The sequence below is a fragment of the Diabrotica virgifera genome, chromosome 1 (genome assembly GCF_917563875.1).
Source record: "Diabrotica virgifera virgifera chromosome 1, PGI_DIABVI_V3a".
Classification (NCBI taxonomy): Eukaryota; Metazoa; Arthropoda; class Insecta; order Coleoptera; family Chrysomelidae; genus Diabrotica; species Diabrotica virgifera.
The window spans coordinates 181,071,729-181,086,373 of NC_065443.1; the positions used below are offsets into that span (position 1 = coordinate 181,071,729).

The window sequence follows — 14,645 nt, forward strand, 5'->3', positions numbered from 1 at the left end:
TGCCAACCTCCGTAGCGGAGATGGCACCTGAAGAAGAAGAAGTATGGTTTTAGGACCAAAAAGTCCACCATAGATGCGGTATCAGAAGTGACCTGCTTAGTCACGCAGGATACAAAGAAATGGGTGGTTCGCATCTTGCTAGATGTCAAGAATGCCTTTAATACGGCATCATGGGAAAAATCATGTCCAGGCTGAGAGATTTGGGTGTCAGTGAGTACCTGGTCAACGTGGTTGACAGGTATTTTACTGACAGGTTCATAACGGAACCGTGTTCCGCAGGGTTCGGTACTGGGTCCCACCCTCTGGAATGTCCGGTACGACGGGGTGCTGAGGTTACAGATACCGAGGAGTTGCACTCTTGTAGCTTATGCCGATGATCTCGCACTGGTTGCGAAGGCGAGCCAGAAAACGGACATGGTTAATGCGGCTAACACAGCCCTGCGTCGTATTAGTAGGTGGATCAGAGAGAACGATCTACAACTAGCACCTCAGAAAACTGAGGCGGTAGTTCTCAAAGGGAGCCGAGACAAATTATCTCTTCGCTTTATAGTGGAAGGGGTGGAGGTTGTACCGGTTAAGTACCTCGGAGTCTGGCTGTCGGAAGGACTGAGATTCGGAGTACATGTCCAAAAGACGGTGGAGAAGGCAAACCGAAGTCTGGAGGTATTGGTACGGCTAATGCCGAACATTGAAGGCCTAGGTAGTACCAAAAGAAGGGTTTTAGATGGAGTTTTCCAGTCGGTAGTGACATACGCTGCTGTGGTGCAGCGTGTTGAATACAGCGAAGTACGCCAAGCTGTTGGAGACTTCGCAAAGGCGAATGCTCCTCAGGGTATCTAGTGCCTATAGGACGGCCTCAAACGAGGCTCTTTATGTTATTGGAGCAGTGATACCGATCGTCTTATTGTGTAAAGAGCGAGCTAGAGTGTATGCGAGGAGGATGGATGGAAATATAGATGAGGAAGATCGAGAGAGAACCATAGAGGAGTGGCAGAGAGAATGGACGAGTGATAGCGGAAAGGCAAGGTGGACGAAGCTTATTCCCGATCTGAGGCCGTGGTGGGAATGTAAGTTCAGGAAACTGGACTTCTTCCTGACGCAGTTTCTAACCGGGCATGGTAGCTTTGGCACCTACACAAATAGGATAGGTAAATCGGCGAACTGTGCTGTTTGTGGGGTGCCGGACCTCCCGCCCACCTCTTTAACTGTCAGAGGTGGGCAAATGAGAGGGGAGACTTCGAGAGGCGGATGGGTTTCAGGCTGGATGAAAGAAATGTAGTAAATGTGATGTTAAGAGGAGAGAGAGAATGGAGAGAGGTGCACTGTCTGATGTCGAGGATGATGAAGAAGAAGGAACACGAGGACAGAAGAGGAAATTAAACCAAGGACGGTGTATGGATTTTGGTTTATTTTACCACTACTTTGGAGCGGTGGTTAAGGTTTTAGCCGGAATACGGTTAATCCGGCACTACCCTGGTGTCTTCTGGCCTAGTGTCATACTCGGCCAGAGGATGCCAGGGTGTCTTGCTCCGTGACATTAGATGTCAAAAAAAGATTTTTTTTCCACCGCTGCCTGCCAGATTTCAATGGATACCTTCTTAGGCTCTTGCTGGAATCTGGCAAAAGGGCAATTAAAAAAAAAGTACATAAGACATAAATAATAATTTATATGCATTAAGTTCACTTAATTTTATTAACTAGCGAGTTTTATTGGTTGAATTTGTCTGTCGATCATTAAGTTTCATGTTAGCTAACACATTTTAATATTTCAACAATTTTTTAAAATTATTATGGACCCTGTCGGGGGGAATTTTCCCATTCCCCCTCCCTTCGAAGACCCGCCACTGGTCTCTCGAAAAATTGTAGTAAATCGCAATTGCAACAATTTCAGTCCTTACACTTTTTGTCGAACAGTTGAAAACGGCGGAGATATTAAAAAAAACAATTGCTGTAAAATTAATCAGGTCATACGCTCGTGCCTTTACCGCATACGTACTACCTTAAATATTGATTTTATAAAAAAAATTAAAGAGATCAAAATTGTACAAAATGTAATTCTCTTGATTTTTGTACAGGTTCAAATTCATCCCATTCAAGGTTAAATGCTATCCCGACTGGGCTACTGATCGAAATAGCTTTGATCACATTTTACGAAGATGTAAATGTACGCTTGAGTTTCTTAGACTCATGTCTTGCATCCTAGAGCTAAAAAAAATGTTTTTAACAAGCAGACAAATATTATTTTATTATAAATTCACATTAAAAGAATTTATTTATTTTTTTTAATTTAAATTAACGTGTCTCAGCAACGCAGGCCATTGACACGGTTACAAAAGTAAGGTTTACAATATGTTTAAATTACAAGAATTAAGAAAATTAAGGATTTAAATTAAGAAATTACAATATCAGCAAAATGATAAAAAACAACATTTATATGGCTTAGTATTTATAACTGAGAGTGTTTAAGAAACATTATCACATTATTAAAGTTACTATTATCACTAAGAGTGGCGGTTTGGTCTTCATCCAGTTCATGTTGTCTTCGGGTGTTCGTGTATAGCTGGCACTCAACTAGTATGTGTTTGACGGTGACACGAGTGTTGCAGGTATGACACCAAGGAGGATTTCCCTGGCTCATCAGGTAACCATGTGTAAGACGGCAATGTCCAATTCTTAGTCTTCTCATGACAACTTTGTCTCTTCTACAAAGTGCTGGTATTTATAAGGCAGGTATTTTGGGTTGAATATTATGGAGTTTTGAGTTTGTTCTATTCCAGAGGTTTTGCCAGACTCTCAAGCACATTTGGTTTACTGTATGTTGTAAATCTACACGAAGTCGTATACTCTCCATTGGAATGTCAGAACGGGATGCCTCTTTGGCCGCTTGATCGGCGTTTTCGTTTCCTGTAATACCCACGTATACGATGGAGTCCAAATAATGCTAACCTATACGTTCTTATCTAATAATAGGTGGCATGCATTGCGGATATTTTAAATTAGTGGGTTTTGGGAGTAAAAGTCCTTGATGGAAGAGGAAACAGTAGCGATCAACAGGCAGCGAAAACGCGTTCCAAGATTGCGGCTGCAATTTTGAATATTTTTTCGAGATATTTGGCAGACGTATTCGTAAATTAATTGCACCTAAAATTGAAGAAATACCAGCTAGATGTAATCTAAAAATAGCATAAAGAATGGCGGTACAGAGCCCAATTTCAGAAATGTTAGTATGTGGACATTACTCTATAACTAAACAAAATATTGAAAAAGGAGCCTGTACCGCCATTAAGAAAGACAAAAAAATACACTTTCTTCAAATAAACTTTTTTATCCGATGCCTAGATTTTGTGTCATTTTGGAACTACTAAAATTTTTTATTTCATTAGTAGTTCCAAAATGACACAAAATCTAGGCATCGGAAAAAAAGTTTATTTGAAGAAAGTGTATTTTTTTGTTCTTCTTAATGGCGGTACAGGCTCGTTTTTTTAATATTGTATTTAATTACAGAGTAATTTCCACATATTAATATATTTTTCAAATTGGGCTCTGTACCGTCATTCTTTATTATATTACGAATACGTGTGCCAAATATCTCGAAAAAATATTCAAAATTATAGCCGCAATCTTGGAACGCGTTTTGGCTACTGTTGATCGCTACTGTATCACCTTGTATGGAGGATAACGAATCAGTGCAGATTGCAAGGTTTTTGCTTTTGTTGGTTGGACAACCAAGTGCTTTCATGACAGCATATAGTTCGACTGTGAAGATGCTACAGTAATATGGAAGACGGTAGGTAGCTATAACTTCGTTGGTGGTAGTCACAGACGAACCAACTTGATCTTCGAGTTTAGAAGCATCTGTGCAGATGATTGAGTCATACTGTTTGGTGTGAATGAGTTCGAGAAAGGATGACTTTAAGGTGGAACTAGGGGTTTCTTTTTTGTTATAATGTGTTGATAGACTGGTGTTTATAGAGAATATGAGATTGGAGTAGTAGTTCGTAAGTCTATATTACCTACTAGTTCTTTAAGAATTTGAAAAGCTGATTTTACTGTTCTGGGTTTGTTTACTATTGTTGGTTTGGTAGAGTTGATTAACCCGTTGACTGGATTATTTGGATTAGCTGATGCTTTGACAAAGTATGACAAAAGAAGTCGCTGACGGCGAATATGAGTAGGTGGTTCGTTAACTTCGACTTGAATACTTTCAATGGGATTAGATCTAAACGCACCAAGACATATTCAAAGAGCGGTGTTTTGGATGATATTGAGGCAATTTAGTTGTGAATTGGGAGCTGACATGTATAATATACTTTCATAGTCCATTTTTGAACGAATTAAATATTGGTAAATTCTCAGCAACACATCTTCATCTGTTCCCCACTGGTGATGCGCTAGTGATTTTAAGATATTTATTCTTTTAAGACAGGTACCTTTTAATTCTTGAATATGATATCTCCAAGATAACTTTTTATCAAAGATTACACCCTAAAAATTTTTGTTGATGTACTACTTGTAATGGGGTTCCATTTAAGGTTAAATTAATTAAGTTGGGATTATGTTTTTTACTAAAATGAACTATTTTAGTTTTTTTTGATGACCATTTAAATCTTGTTCCTTTTGACCAACTGTGGATATCATTTAAAGCAGTTTGAATTAAGGCGCAAGTTGATGATGTGGTTTTGCCCTGAGTGAAAATTACTAGATCGTCTGCGTATATTGTATATTTGACTGGGGGTCGAATCAGTGTGCCAATATTATTTATACTCATCAAGAATAGGTAGTGCTTATAACCGATCCTTGTGGTATACCATTTTCAGTAAAATGTATTGCCGAGAATTTTCCGTTGGTAGAGACTCTGAAGGTTTTATTGGACAAAAAGTTCTCGAGAAAGTAATATACATTACCATATATTTTCATTTTTTGAAGTGTTTCTAGAACTACGGATTTCTGAACTGTATCAAATGCACTCTCTATGTCGAGAGATACAGCAATTAGATCTCTGTTGCTGGCGAAGGCATGTGCAATTTCATTTTGTAAGATAATTAGGTTGTCTAATGTACAGCGATTTTTCCTAAATCCTGATTGGGCTTTGTCAAAAAACATTGCTTCTCAAGATACCAGATAAAAAATTAAGCATCTTTTCTAAGAGTTTGCACAGTGTGCATGTCAAAGAGATTGGTCTGAAAGAGTTTACTGTGATATACAGTGAATCAGATTTCTTGATTGGAATAACAAGTGAATGTGGCCAAAGAGAAGGAAATTCGTGGCTTGTCCATATAATGTTATATAGCTCAAGTAGTTTCGATTGTGTACTTGGATGTAGATTTTTAAGGAAAATTGAGGGGATCATATCGGGTCCTGCTGCCGAATTTTTTAAAGTGAAAATAGCAAATCCGAATTCTGACAAAGAAAATGGAAGAATTATACACTTATAAGGGGTTGGGGGTAGGTACACGGAATTACGAAGACACTTAGTGCTTTAGATTATATTGAAATAAAACTAACAACGTGAATTAGACAACACATAAGTTAGAATGTTCAATAATCACGCGCGAGATCCATCTCAGACGGTGACCTGATTTCAACTGCTGATGAGCGGGAAGGAATATCGGCGGTTGCTTACTTGTATAATACTGGTATAACAACATAGTCCGGGAGATTTTTAGCCAATATACAGGTGGCTGTTATAGTCTCCCCTTTGCACCACATAATCGTCTCGAATGTGGGGCAAGAATATATCTGGTGGTGGTATTCTTCTTAGGGCGTCCTCTTCTACGGATGGGCCTAATGGGCTCTTGAGGGGCTTCTTCAGGATCTGCACGATAGGGTGTCAGAGCAGATACATGGTACTTTCCGACAGGTAGATCTGTCCATCGTGACGCGACACAAATTTAGATGTCTGCATCTTGCTTGAGTTACTTAGAACGTGAGTGTCTGCGAGAACTTGATCACCCACATTAAAAGCGACATCACGATGATGAGAGTTCTGGTAAGAGTTTCTGCGGTCCTGGGTTAGTTCGTGCATTTCGCGCGCGGCGTGTAACGTATCACTAAGGGTAAGCAAATACGGAGTGATTTGCGGCACAAAGTTTTCAGTCTGCACTATCGCAGGAAAGTCTCTATTGGCATCATCCGGGGTGCGTAACTCGCGTCGAATGTTAGATAGGCCGGCGAAAAACCGGTGGATTCACACTTGGCAGAGTTCATTGCGAAACGTACGGCGGAGAGTTTATCTGACCAAACCGTATGATCATCTTTAGATAAGATAGCTAGTTGGGTTTTCATGTCGCGGTTTTTACGCTCAACAGGATTTGACGCAGGGTGGTACACAGGGATCAGCGATTGATTGAAACCGAAACATTCTGCGACCGTTTGCATTACGAATCCGGCAAATTGTACGCCATTGTCACTTATTACCCGTCGAGGCAATCTGTACCTCAGTATGACCTCGTCGATCAAACACTTGGCACACGCGGCAGCGGTTGCTGTTTTTAGCGGAAAAAGTTCTACCCATCGAAGCGTTGAGACTATATAGGAGTCTTTAGTAGACCTGCAGGTTTCAAGTTGGTAGGCTTAAACTTCTGGCAGTCTACACAGTTACGTAAGTAACCAGCTATTGTTCTGCGCATACCAGGCCAAAAATATCTCTTAGCGATGCGCTGATATGTGCGTTCGACACCACAATGACCAGCTGTATCAGCATCATGGTATTGTTGTAAAATTTGTGGAATACGAGCACTAGCTATTACAAGTTGTGGCTCGTCTCCATCAATGTCTGGGGTGTAGCGGTACAAAAGTCCATATGACATCACATATCCTCTCTCCACCCACTTTTTGTATTCGACAGAAGTCTCATTAGGGTCTTCAAGCCCTTTTATTATTTTCTCGACATCAGGGTCAAATACCTGTTGTTGTCGAATATCGGCAGCGCTACACATACAAACGTTCAAATTTAGATGGGAGGCCATCTCAGATTTTGCCTTTTACAAAAATGGCGGGGATTCAAAATGGCGACTAAACATATGTGACTAATAGCACGATAACTTTTGAACGAGACTTCAGATTTCAACCACATTTGGTATATAGGTTCTTTTTTTTATGTGTAAGATCGAGGTCTTGAACCAGAAGAATCGGTTTACCAGAAGTTGCGTTTTTCCTGGTTTTTATGTAAAAATAAGCTTTTTTTCAATTCGTTCACCCTGTATGTATTAATTTTTCAAAAAGTTAATACAGCCATTAAAAAGAGCGTAAAAATATTTTTTAGGAAATATTTTGAACTTTTTAGTTATGTTAATTACCATTTAATAAATGCAAAACGTATCTTCACATATGCGGCAGATTCGTGCAAATAATATAAGAATTATTGTGCATTTAATGGTAGAAGCATATAATTTGGACCTAATATACTACACATATAAAGGTTCAAATTTAGATACGAGGCCATCTCAGTTTTTGTTCCTTTTACAAAAATGGCTGGCATTCAAAATGGCGACTATACATATGTGACTAATAGCACGATAACTTTTGAACGAGACGTCAGATTTGAACCAAATTTGGTATATAGGTTGTTTTTTTTTATGAATAATATCGAGGTCTTGAACCGGAAGAATCGGTTTAAAAGAATTTGTGTTTTTACTGTTTTTTTTTATGTAAAAATATGTTGTTTCTTTTTCAATTCTTTCACCCTGTATATATAAATTTTTCAAAAAGGTAATACTACAATTGAAAAGAGTGTAAATATATTTTTTAGGAAATATTTTTAACTTTTCAGTTGTGTTAATAACCATTTAATAAATGCATAACGTATGTTCACATGTACCTCTGGGCGGCAGATTCATTTTGAATGACCGCCATTTTTGTAAAAGACTAAATCTGAGATGGCCTCATATCTAAATTTGAATCTTTGTATGTGTAGTATGTGTGGTCCAAATTAAATGCTTCTACCATTAAATGCACAATACTTCTTATATTATTATTTGCACGAATCTGCCGCACATAGGTACCTACATGTGAAGATACGTTATGCATTTATTAAATGGCAATTAATATAACTAAAGAGTTCAAAATATTTCCTAAAAAATATTTTTACGCTCTTTTCAACGCCGGTATTACCTTTTTGAAAAATTAGCATATACAGGGTGAAAGAATTGAAAGAGAAACATATTTTTTGTTGGAATTTTTCCATTGATTTTAACATATTTTTACATTAAAAAAAAAACAGTAAAAACACAAATTCTGGTACACACGATTCTTCCGGTTCAACACCTCGATATTATTAATCAAAAAAAGAACCTATATACCAAATTTGGTTGAAATCTGTTATCTCGTTCAAAAGTTATCGTGCTATTAGTCACATATGTATAGTCGCCATTTTGAATGCGCGCCATTTTTGTAAAAGGAACAAAAACTGAGATGGCCTCGTATCTAAATTTGAACCTCTATATGTGTAGTATATGTGGTCCAAATTATATGCTTCTACCATTAAATGCACAATAATTCTTATATCTGCACGAATCTGCCGCACATAGGTACATGTGAAGATACGTTTTGCATTTATTAAATGGTAATTAACATAACTAAAAAGTTCAAAATATTTCCTAAAAAATATTTTTACGCTCTTTTTAATGGCTGTATTAACTTTTTGAAAAATTAATACATACAGGGTGAAAGAATTGAAAATAAAACAACATATTTTTACATAAAAACCAGGAAAAACACAACTTCTGGTAAACCGATTCTTCTGGTTCAAGACCTCGATCTTACACATCAAAAAAAGAACCTATATACCAAATTTGGTTGAAATCTGAAGTATCGTTCAAAAGTTATCGTGCTATTAGTCAATAGTCGCCATTTTGAATCCCCGCCATTTTTGTAAAAGGCAAAAATCTGAGATGGCCTCCCATCTTAACTTGAACGTTTATATGTGTAGAATATGTGGTCCAAATTATATGCTTCTATCATTAAATGCACAATTCTTATAATATTTACCCGAATCTGCCGCACTAACGCTTGAAAACTCTGAAGTTTTGATAAAATGACAGTAGATCTTTTTTGTTCAAGATGACCCAAAAATGCTAAAAACATTTTAGTGGGCAAAAAAAGTGATGTTTTGATTTTTGTTTAAATTGTTAAACCATTTCTGCCAAAAAATTTCGCCCGTCACCCTTCTGACTTATACTAGGTGAGTCATGAGGAACTGTACATACTCCTACCTCGTATAGAGGCCCCTATGGGGAATAACAAATGACCATTAAAAAGTGTCTGCTCCTATTGTTTAATAATATACAGGGCGAGTTTCGCATTTTGACAGAAATTTGTATTCGTCATAATTTTTGAACGGTCAGATCGATGTGTCTCTTATTTTGGTCAATCGTTACACTATTGCCACCTAATCAACTGATTTATTCAAACTAGAAAAAAATCAGGTCCGGCTTTAAAAAAATTAGTTCGTTTGGGTCTTAGAAAAAATTTCACCCTGTATAAGCTTTTTGAAAACTCTAATATGAATTTTACAAATTAGACAAATAGGCAATTAAAATAACATATTTATTTTTTTCCGTACACGATTGATTAATTTTTTATAAAAAAATCAAATTTGATTATGAATTAAAAGTTTGGTAAAGTGAACCATAGATTTAACAAAATTAACTTTTATTACCAAAATTAATTTTTTTTAACAAATATTTAATTTATGTTATCACCCAATCAACTTATTTATTCAAACTAGAAAAAAATCAGGCCCGGATTTAAAAAATTAGTTTGTTTGGGTCTTAGAAAAAATTTCACCTTGTATACGTTTTTTGAAAACTCTAATATGAATTTTACAAATAAGACAAATAGGCAATTAAAATGGCATATTTATTTTTCCCCCACACGATTACTTATTTTTTTTTATTAAAAAATCAAATTTGACTATGCATAAAAAGTTTGGCAAAGTTTTTGCATAGATTTAAAAAAATTAACTTTTTTTACAAAAATTAATTTACAAAAACAACGTTTTTCTTAAAATTAAAAGTTTTACCATTTTTTTTTCTATAACACGTCTAGATCTAAAACTTCCCATAACACTTCTTTTGGACTCTACAATAGTTTAACATAGACGTGATCAAATTGATAAATTTTAAATTTTTTCACCTAATTTTTGCGATTTACAAGTTTGCAACTTTTACAAGAAGAAGACTGAAAGTCTACAACAATTTTCATAGTTTTCACAATGGTAAGAGGTATGTGCTGTAAAAATTTCAGAAAAAAAAAATATTAAAATGGAACAGAGTTGTAGTGAGTTAAACAGTGAGTTCATTTTTTTTTTCATTTTTAGGTTAAAATTCCGATTTTGAAAAATTTGATTTTTTAATAAAAAATTAAGTAATCGTGTGGGGAAAAAATATGCCATTTTAATTTCCTATTTGTCTTATTTGTAAAATTCGTATTAGAGTTTTCAAAAAGCGTATACAGGGTGAAATTTTTTCTAAGACCAAAATGAACTAATTTTTTAAATCCGGACCTGATTTTTCTCTAGTTTGAATAATCAGTTGATTGGAGGGTAACATAAATTACTTATTTGTGCAAAAAAAATTAATTTTTGTAATAAAAGTTATTTTTTTTAAATCTATGGTTCACTTTACCAAACTTTTAGTTCATAGTGAAATTTGATTTTTTTATAAAAAATTAAGTAATCGTGTGCGGAAAAAAATAAGTATGCCATTTTAATTGCCTATTTGTCTAATTTGTAAAATTCATATTAGAGTTTTCAAAAAGCGTATACAGGGTGAAATTTTTTCTAAGACCCAAACGAACTAATTTTTTTAAAGCCGGACCTGATTTTTTTCTAGTTTGAATAAATTAGTTGATTAGGTGGTAATAGTGTAACGATTGGCCAAAATAAGAGACACATCGATCTGACCGTTCAAAAATTATGACGAATACAAATTTCTGTCAAAATGCGAAACTCGCCCTGTATATTATTAAACAATGGGAGTAGACACTTTTTAATGGTCATTTGTTATTCCCCATAGGAGCCTCTATACGAGGTAAGAGTATGTACAGTTCCTCATGACTCACCCTGTATATAGAGGATATTTTTTAACAAGAATCCGTAAAGAAACCGAATCAGAACAACCAGACACAGGCAGCATTAAATCCGGACCCCGGATGTGTCAGACGTTTTCGAAACGGACCCTCAGGGAAACTAATTGGTGACCCCTGTGCTATTATTTAATATTAAGTCAGTTTATATACTAGATATTATATGGATCTAGTGAAGTAGATTAAAACATTGATGAAAAAAACTTGGATAAGTGATAAAATATATAAAATTTCTAACTTACCTTTAACTTGTCAACAAATTCATCTAATTTATCCGAAAACCAAGGTCTCTTCTGGATAGTCTTTGTTGCTTCATCAAAACCAAAATTTCCTTTATTACTTTCTAAAATATCTATAACTATTTTTGCACCCCAATCAAAAACGTTTCCAGCTAAAACTCCTTGTATTATCTCAAACCACCTGCTATGAAAATCCTTAATAGAATCTATCTGTTTAATTCTAGATTTAAATTGAGATAAAGCATTTGTACTTTCATTTTCTTTTTGGACAAGCCAAGCATCTTTAAAATATTTTGATCGTAGGTTATTTTCATTAAACTCCAATAAAGTTCTAACACTAAGAGGCTTTAAAATACTAAAAATGAGTTCAATCTATAATTAGATTTCAAGGATGTATAAACTAGAAAGTAAGTACAAGTTAAAAATTTTAAAATATGCTTGTTATAAAATATTAAAAATCTTTAACTTTCATTAAACTAGGTGACCCTTCTGCTATAACTAGAGACTGGACATATATTACATGCACTAAAATTTTCTAAAATATGCGTATACTTATATACGCACACATTTTTGCAAATAAGACTGCATTTTCGAGACTGCTCTCGAGACTATTTTGTCTCAAATGGACACTTAGCTTGAGACTACTGTTGTAACTTACAATAAGATGTTTTTCCATATTATTGTCTATGAAAAAATTGTCTTTTCGGTCAAGTGTCAGATTATGTATTTACATTTAGAAAATGACCTTTCTACATGTAACGATATTATTGTTGCATACTTAAGAGTACTATCAACTCGGGATCTACCTAAATGAACAATGACACCGCAATTACCATTTAAAATTTTTGCCACTGCAGTAAAAATAATCATATTTTTTTTAATACATTGAAATATTTTTTTTTACGCTGTTTATTATTATTTTTTTAAATATCTCAACCAATTCTACAGATTCAGTAAGTGGTATTCCTCGCGATAAATTGTTAATCCTAGATCATCATCATCATGGCATCTACACTCCTAGAGGAGTGATTGCCGTGCTCTTTAGGCTCTTCCGATTCATTTGTCGCGGTGATTCAATCCGCATTAACATTTTGGTTTTACAATTGGTTGTGTGACTTGGCATCTTTTTCCCATTCGTTTTGTATTTTTGCTTATGGTTACCCATTCTCTAACCCCCATCTTCTTAAGGTCCTCGACTATCTGGTTCTCTCCTGTTAATTCCAGATATCACTTCTTACATAGTACTTATCGTTTGCCATTGTTACTGAGGTCTAATTTCGCACATATAAAAAGGGTATTAGATGTTAAAAATATAAAAAATTTGTTGGAATAACAAAAGAAAAGGGTTATTTTTAACATTTTACTGTATGATTTTAACATAATGTAACGACTCAGGCGCAAAATAGAAAAAACGAGTAGTAAGTCTTACAATGTAATATGAACAAAGAAAACGTTTACTGCAAAAAAAAATTTACAACATCCCAAAAGTAAAATACTTACCTAAATACAAAATAATTGAATTAGTCTTATAAAGACACATTGCACTGAATTTTTTTCTCACTTTGGTTTTTGCAAAAAAAAATATTGAACAACTCTCACTTCAACGCTCAATATCAAACTAACAAAACACTTCAGAAAATGCAATAGACGCAGGTAGTATTTTAAAGATAGGCACTCGCACATATCTAAATAGTGGTGTGTACGAAAGATTATTGGTAAAACTTGTTAAAACTTTAAAATGTGGCACGGAGTGTAATATAGTGGTGACTAGTGGGCTGGTAACCCTTATAGGTTAAGGCAGTCGTTGGGCAGACAATATATTCTATGTCACCTGTGAAGAGGAACATTCCATAAAATTTGAAGCCCTGGTGGAGCTAGCGTTAAAGAAGGAAGCAACACTAAATCAATCGTATTCAACACAAGTACATCGAGTTGAGGAAGTGAAAAAAAGACCTGAAGGCCAGGTTAAACAGGTGCCAAAAATAAAAAAAAGGTACAACAGAACGTAATGTTAGATGTAGACATTGTGGACGACGTAACCATAATTTTTTACTGTGTAGATATAGATCTTTTCACTGTAGGATATGTAATCAAGTAGGTCATTTAGCTCAAGTTTGTCCTCAAAAGACAAATAATTTTGTATCGGTAGAGTCACGTGGTCAAGGTGAGCATCTGAAGGAAGAAATGGATGCAACAGGGTCAGAAGCAGTAGACTATATTGATATGAATTATGTGAGTAATGAATATGTTAAGCCATCTAAAATAGAATTAATTATAAATACACTTCTTTTCTTCAGCATTTCCGAATTTTTAAGTCATAAACATTGTAATCTATTATTTATTTCCTTACAATAGAATAATAATACCTAGTTGCTTACTTATTGTATCTGGTGGATTGTCCCATTGGAGCGATTTATGAGCATCTGGTATTACTTAACAATTAAAATTTATTTATTTTTCTTAATAATGTTATGTTGAGAATCAGGCTTTGTAGAATATGTGCTATATAATACATATATGTCAAATAGTACAAAATATGCAGAAACAGTACAGGAAAGCAATTATTATATGCAAAATATGTAACAACTATGCAATTTTAATACAGTCTAGTTTCTAGCTATAACACATTATATTATACATATAATTACAGGTATGAATTAATTTTTGCAAGTAATATTTAACGGATTTCACTTTGTGTTACATAGTAATTAATGTTTATGAACATAACTTATTACTTAACGTGTCTAGATACACGCTAACATGTATGCAAATAAAAAAGTTGGGTTCATGTGAGTTAAACTTCATCAAGTCAGTGACATAATTATTTAGCGTGTGCAGTGACTGTATATTTGGTACACGCTATGTTTACGCTCGATTTCATAATAAAGTTAAAGGAGACTTTAAATTAAAGGAGGCTTTAAGTAATTGGTTATAATATATTGATTAAGGCCTCCTTAACCTTTATTTTGAAATCGGACGAAAGTGTTGGTTTGATAGAAAAAGTGTGGTGTGTGTGTGTGTGTGTGTGTGTGTGTGTGTGTGTGTGTGTGTGTGTGTGTGCGTGTGTGTGTGTGTGTGTGTGTGTGTGTGTGCGGGTGTGTGTGTGTGTGTGTGTGTGTTAAATTTTTATTTTAGAATCTTTAAGAAATTGCATGATAATATCATTAATAGTTTTGGTGTTGAAGCTTAGTAGGTGTGAAATATTCAGCGGTAAACTCACATTCTGCTCCTGAAGTCTAGCAATTAGTGCTTTCGTATGGTAATTATTAAGTTCACAATTAAAGATTATATGATTTAAATCTGCAGTAGAGTAGTTATCAC

At 34.9% G+C, this 14,645-nt stretch overlaps 1 protein-coding gene across 3 annotated transcripts in view; it reads right to left on the reverse strand.

Moving 5' to 3' along the window:
* Nucleotides 1-14,645, reverse strand: part of LOC126878948 (4'-phosphopantetheine phosphatase) — a 245,191-nt gene that overhangs the window by 83,271 nt on the left and 147,275 nt on the right. For 2 of the 3 annotated variants that reach the window (XM_050641821.1, XM_050641822.1), the window contains exon 3: nucleotides 11,328-11,679. In XM_050641821.1, the coding sequence (XP_050497778.1) occupies nucleotides 11,328-11,679 (352 nt within the window). The remainder of the gene's footprint in view (nucleotides 1-11,327; nucleotides 11,680-14,645) is intronic. The other variant, XM_050641823.1, reaches the window with a different exon arrangement.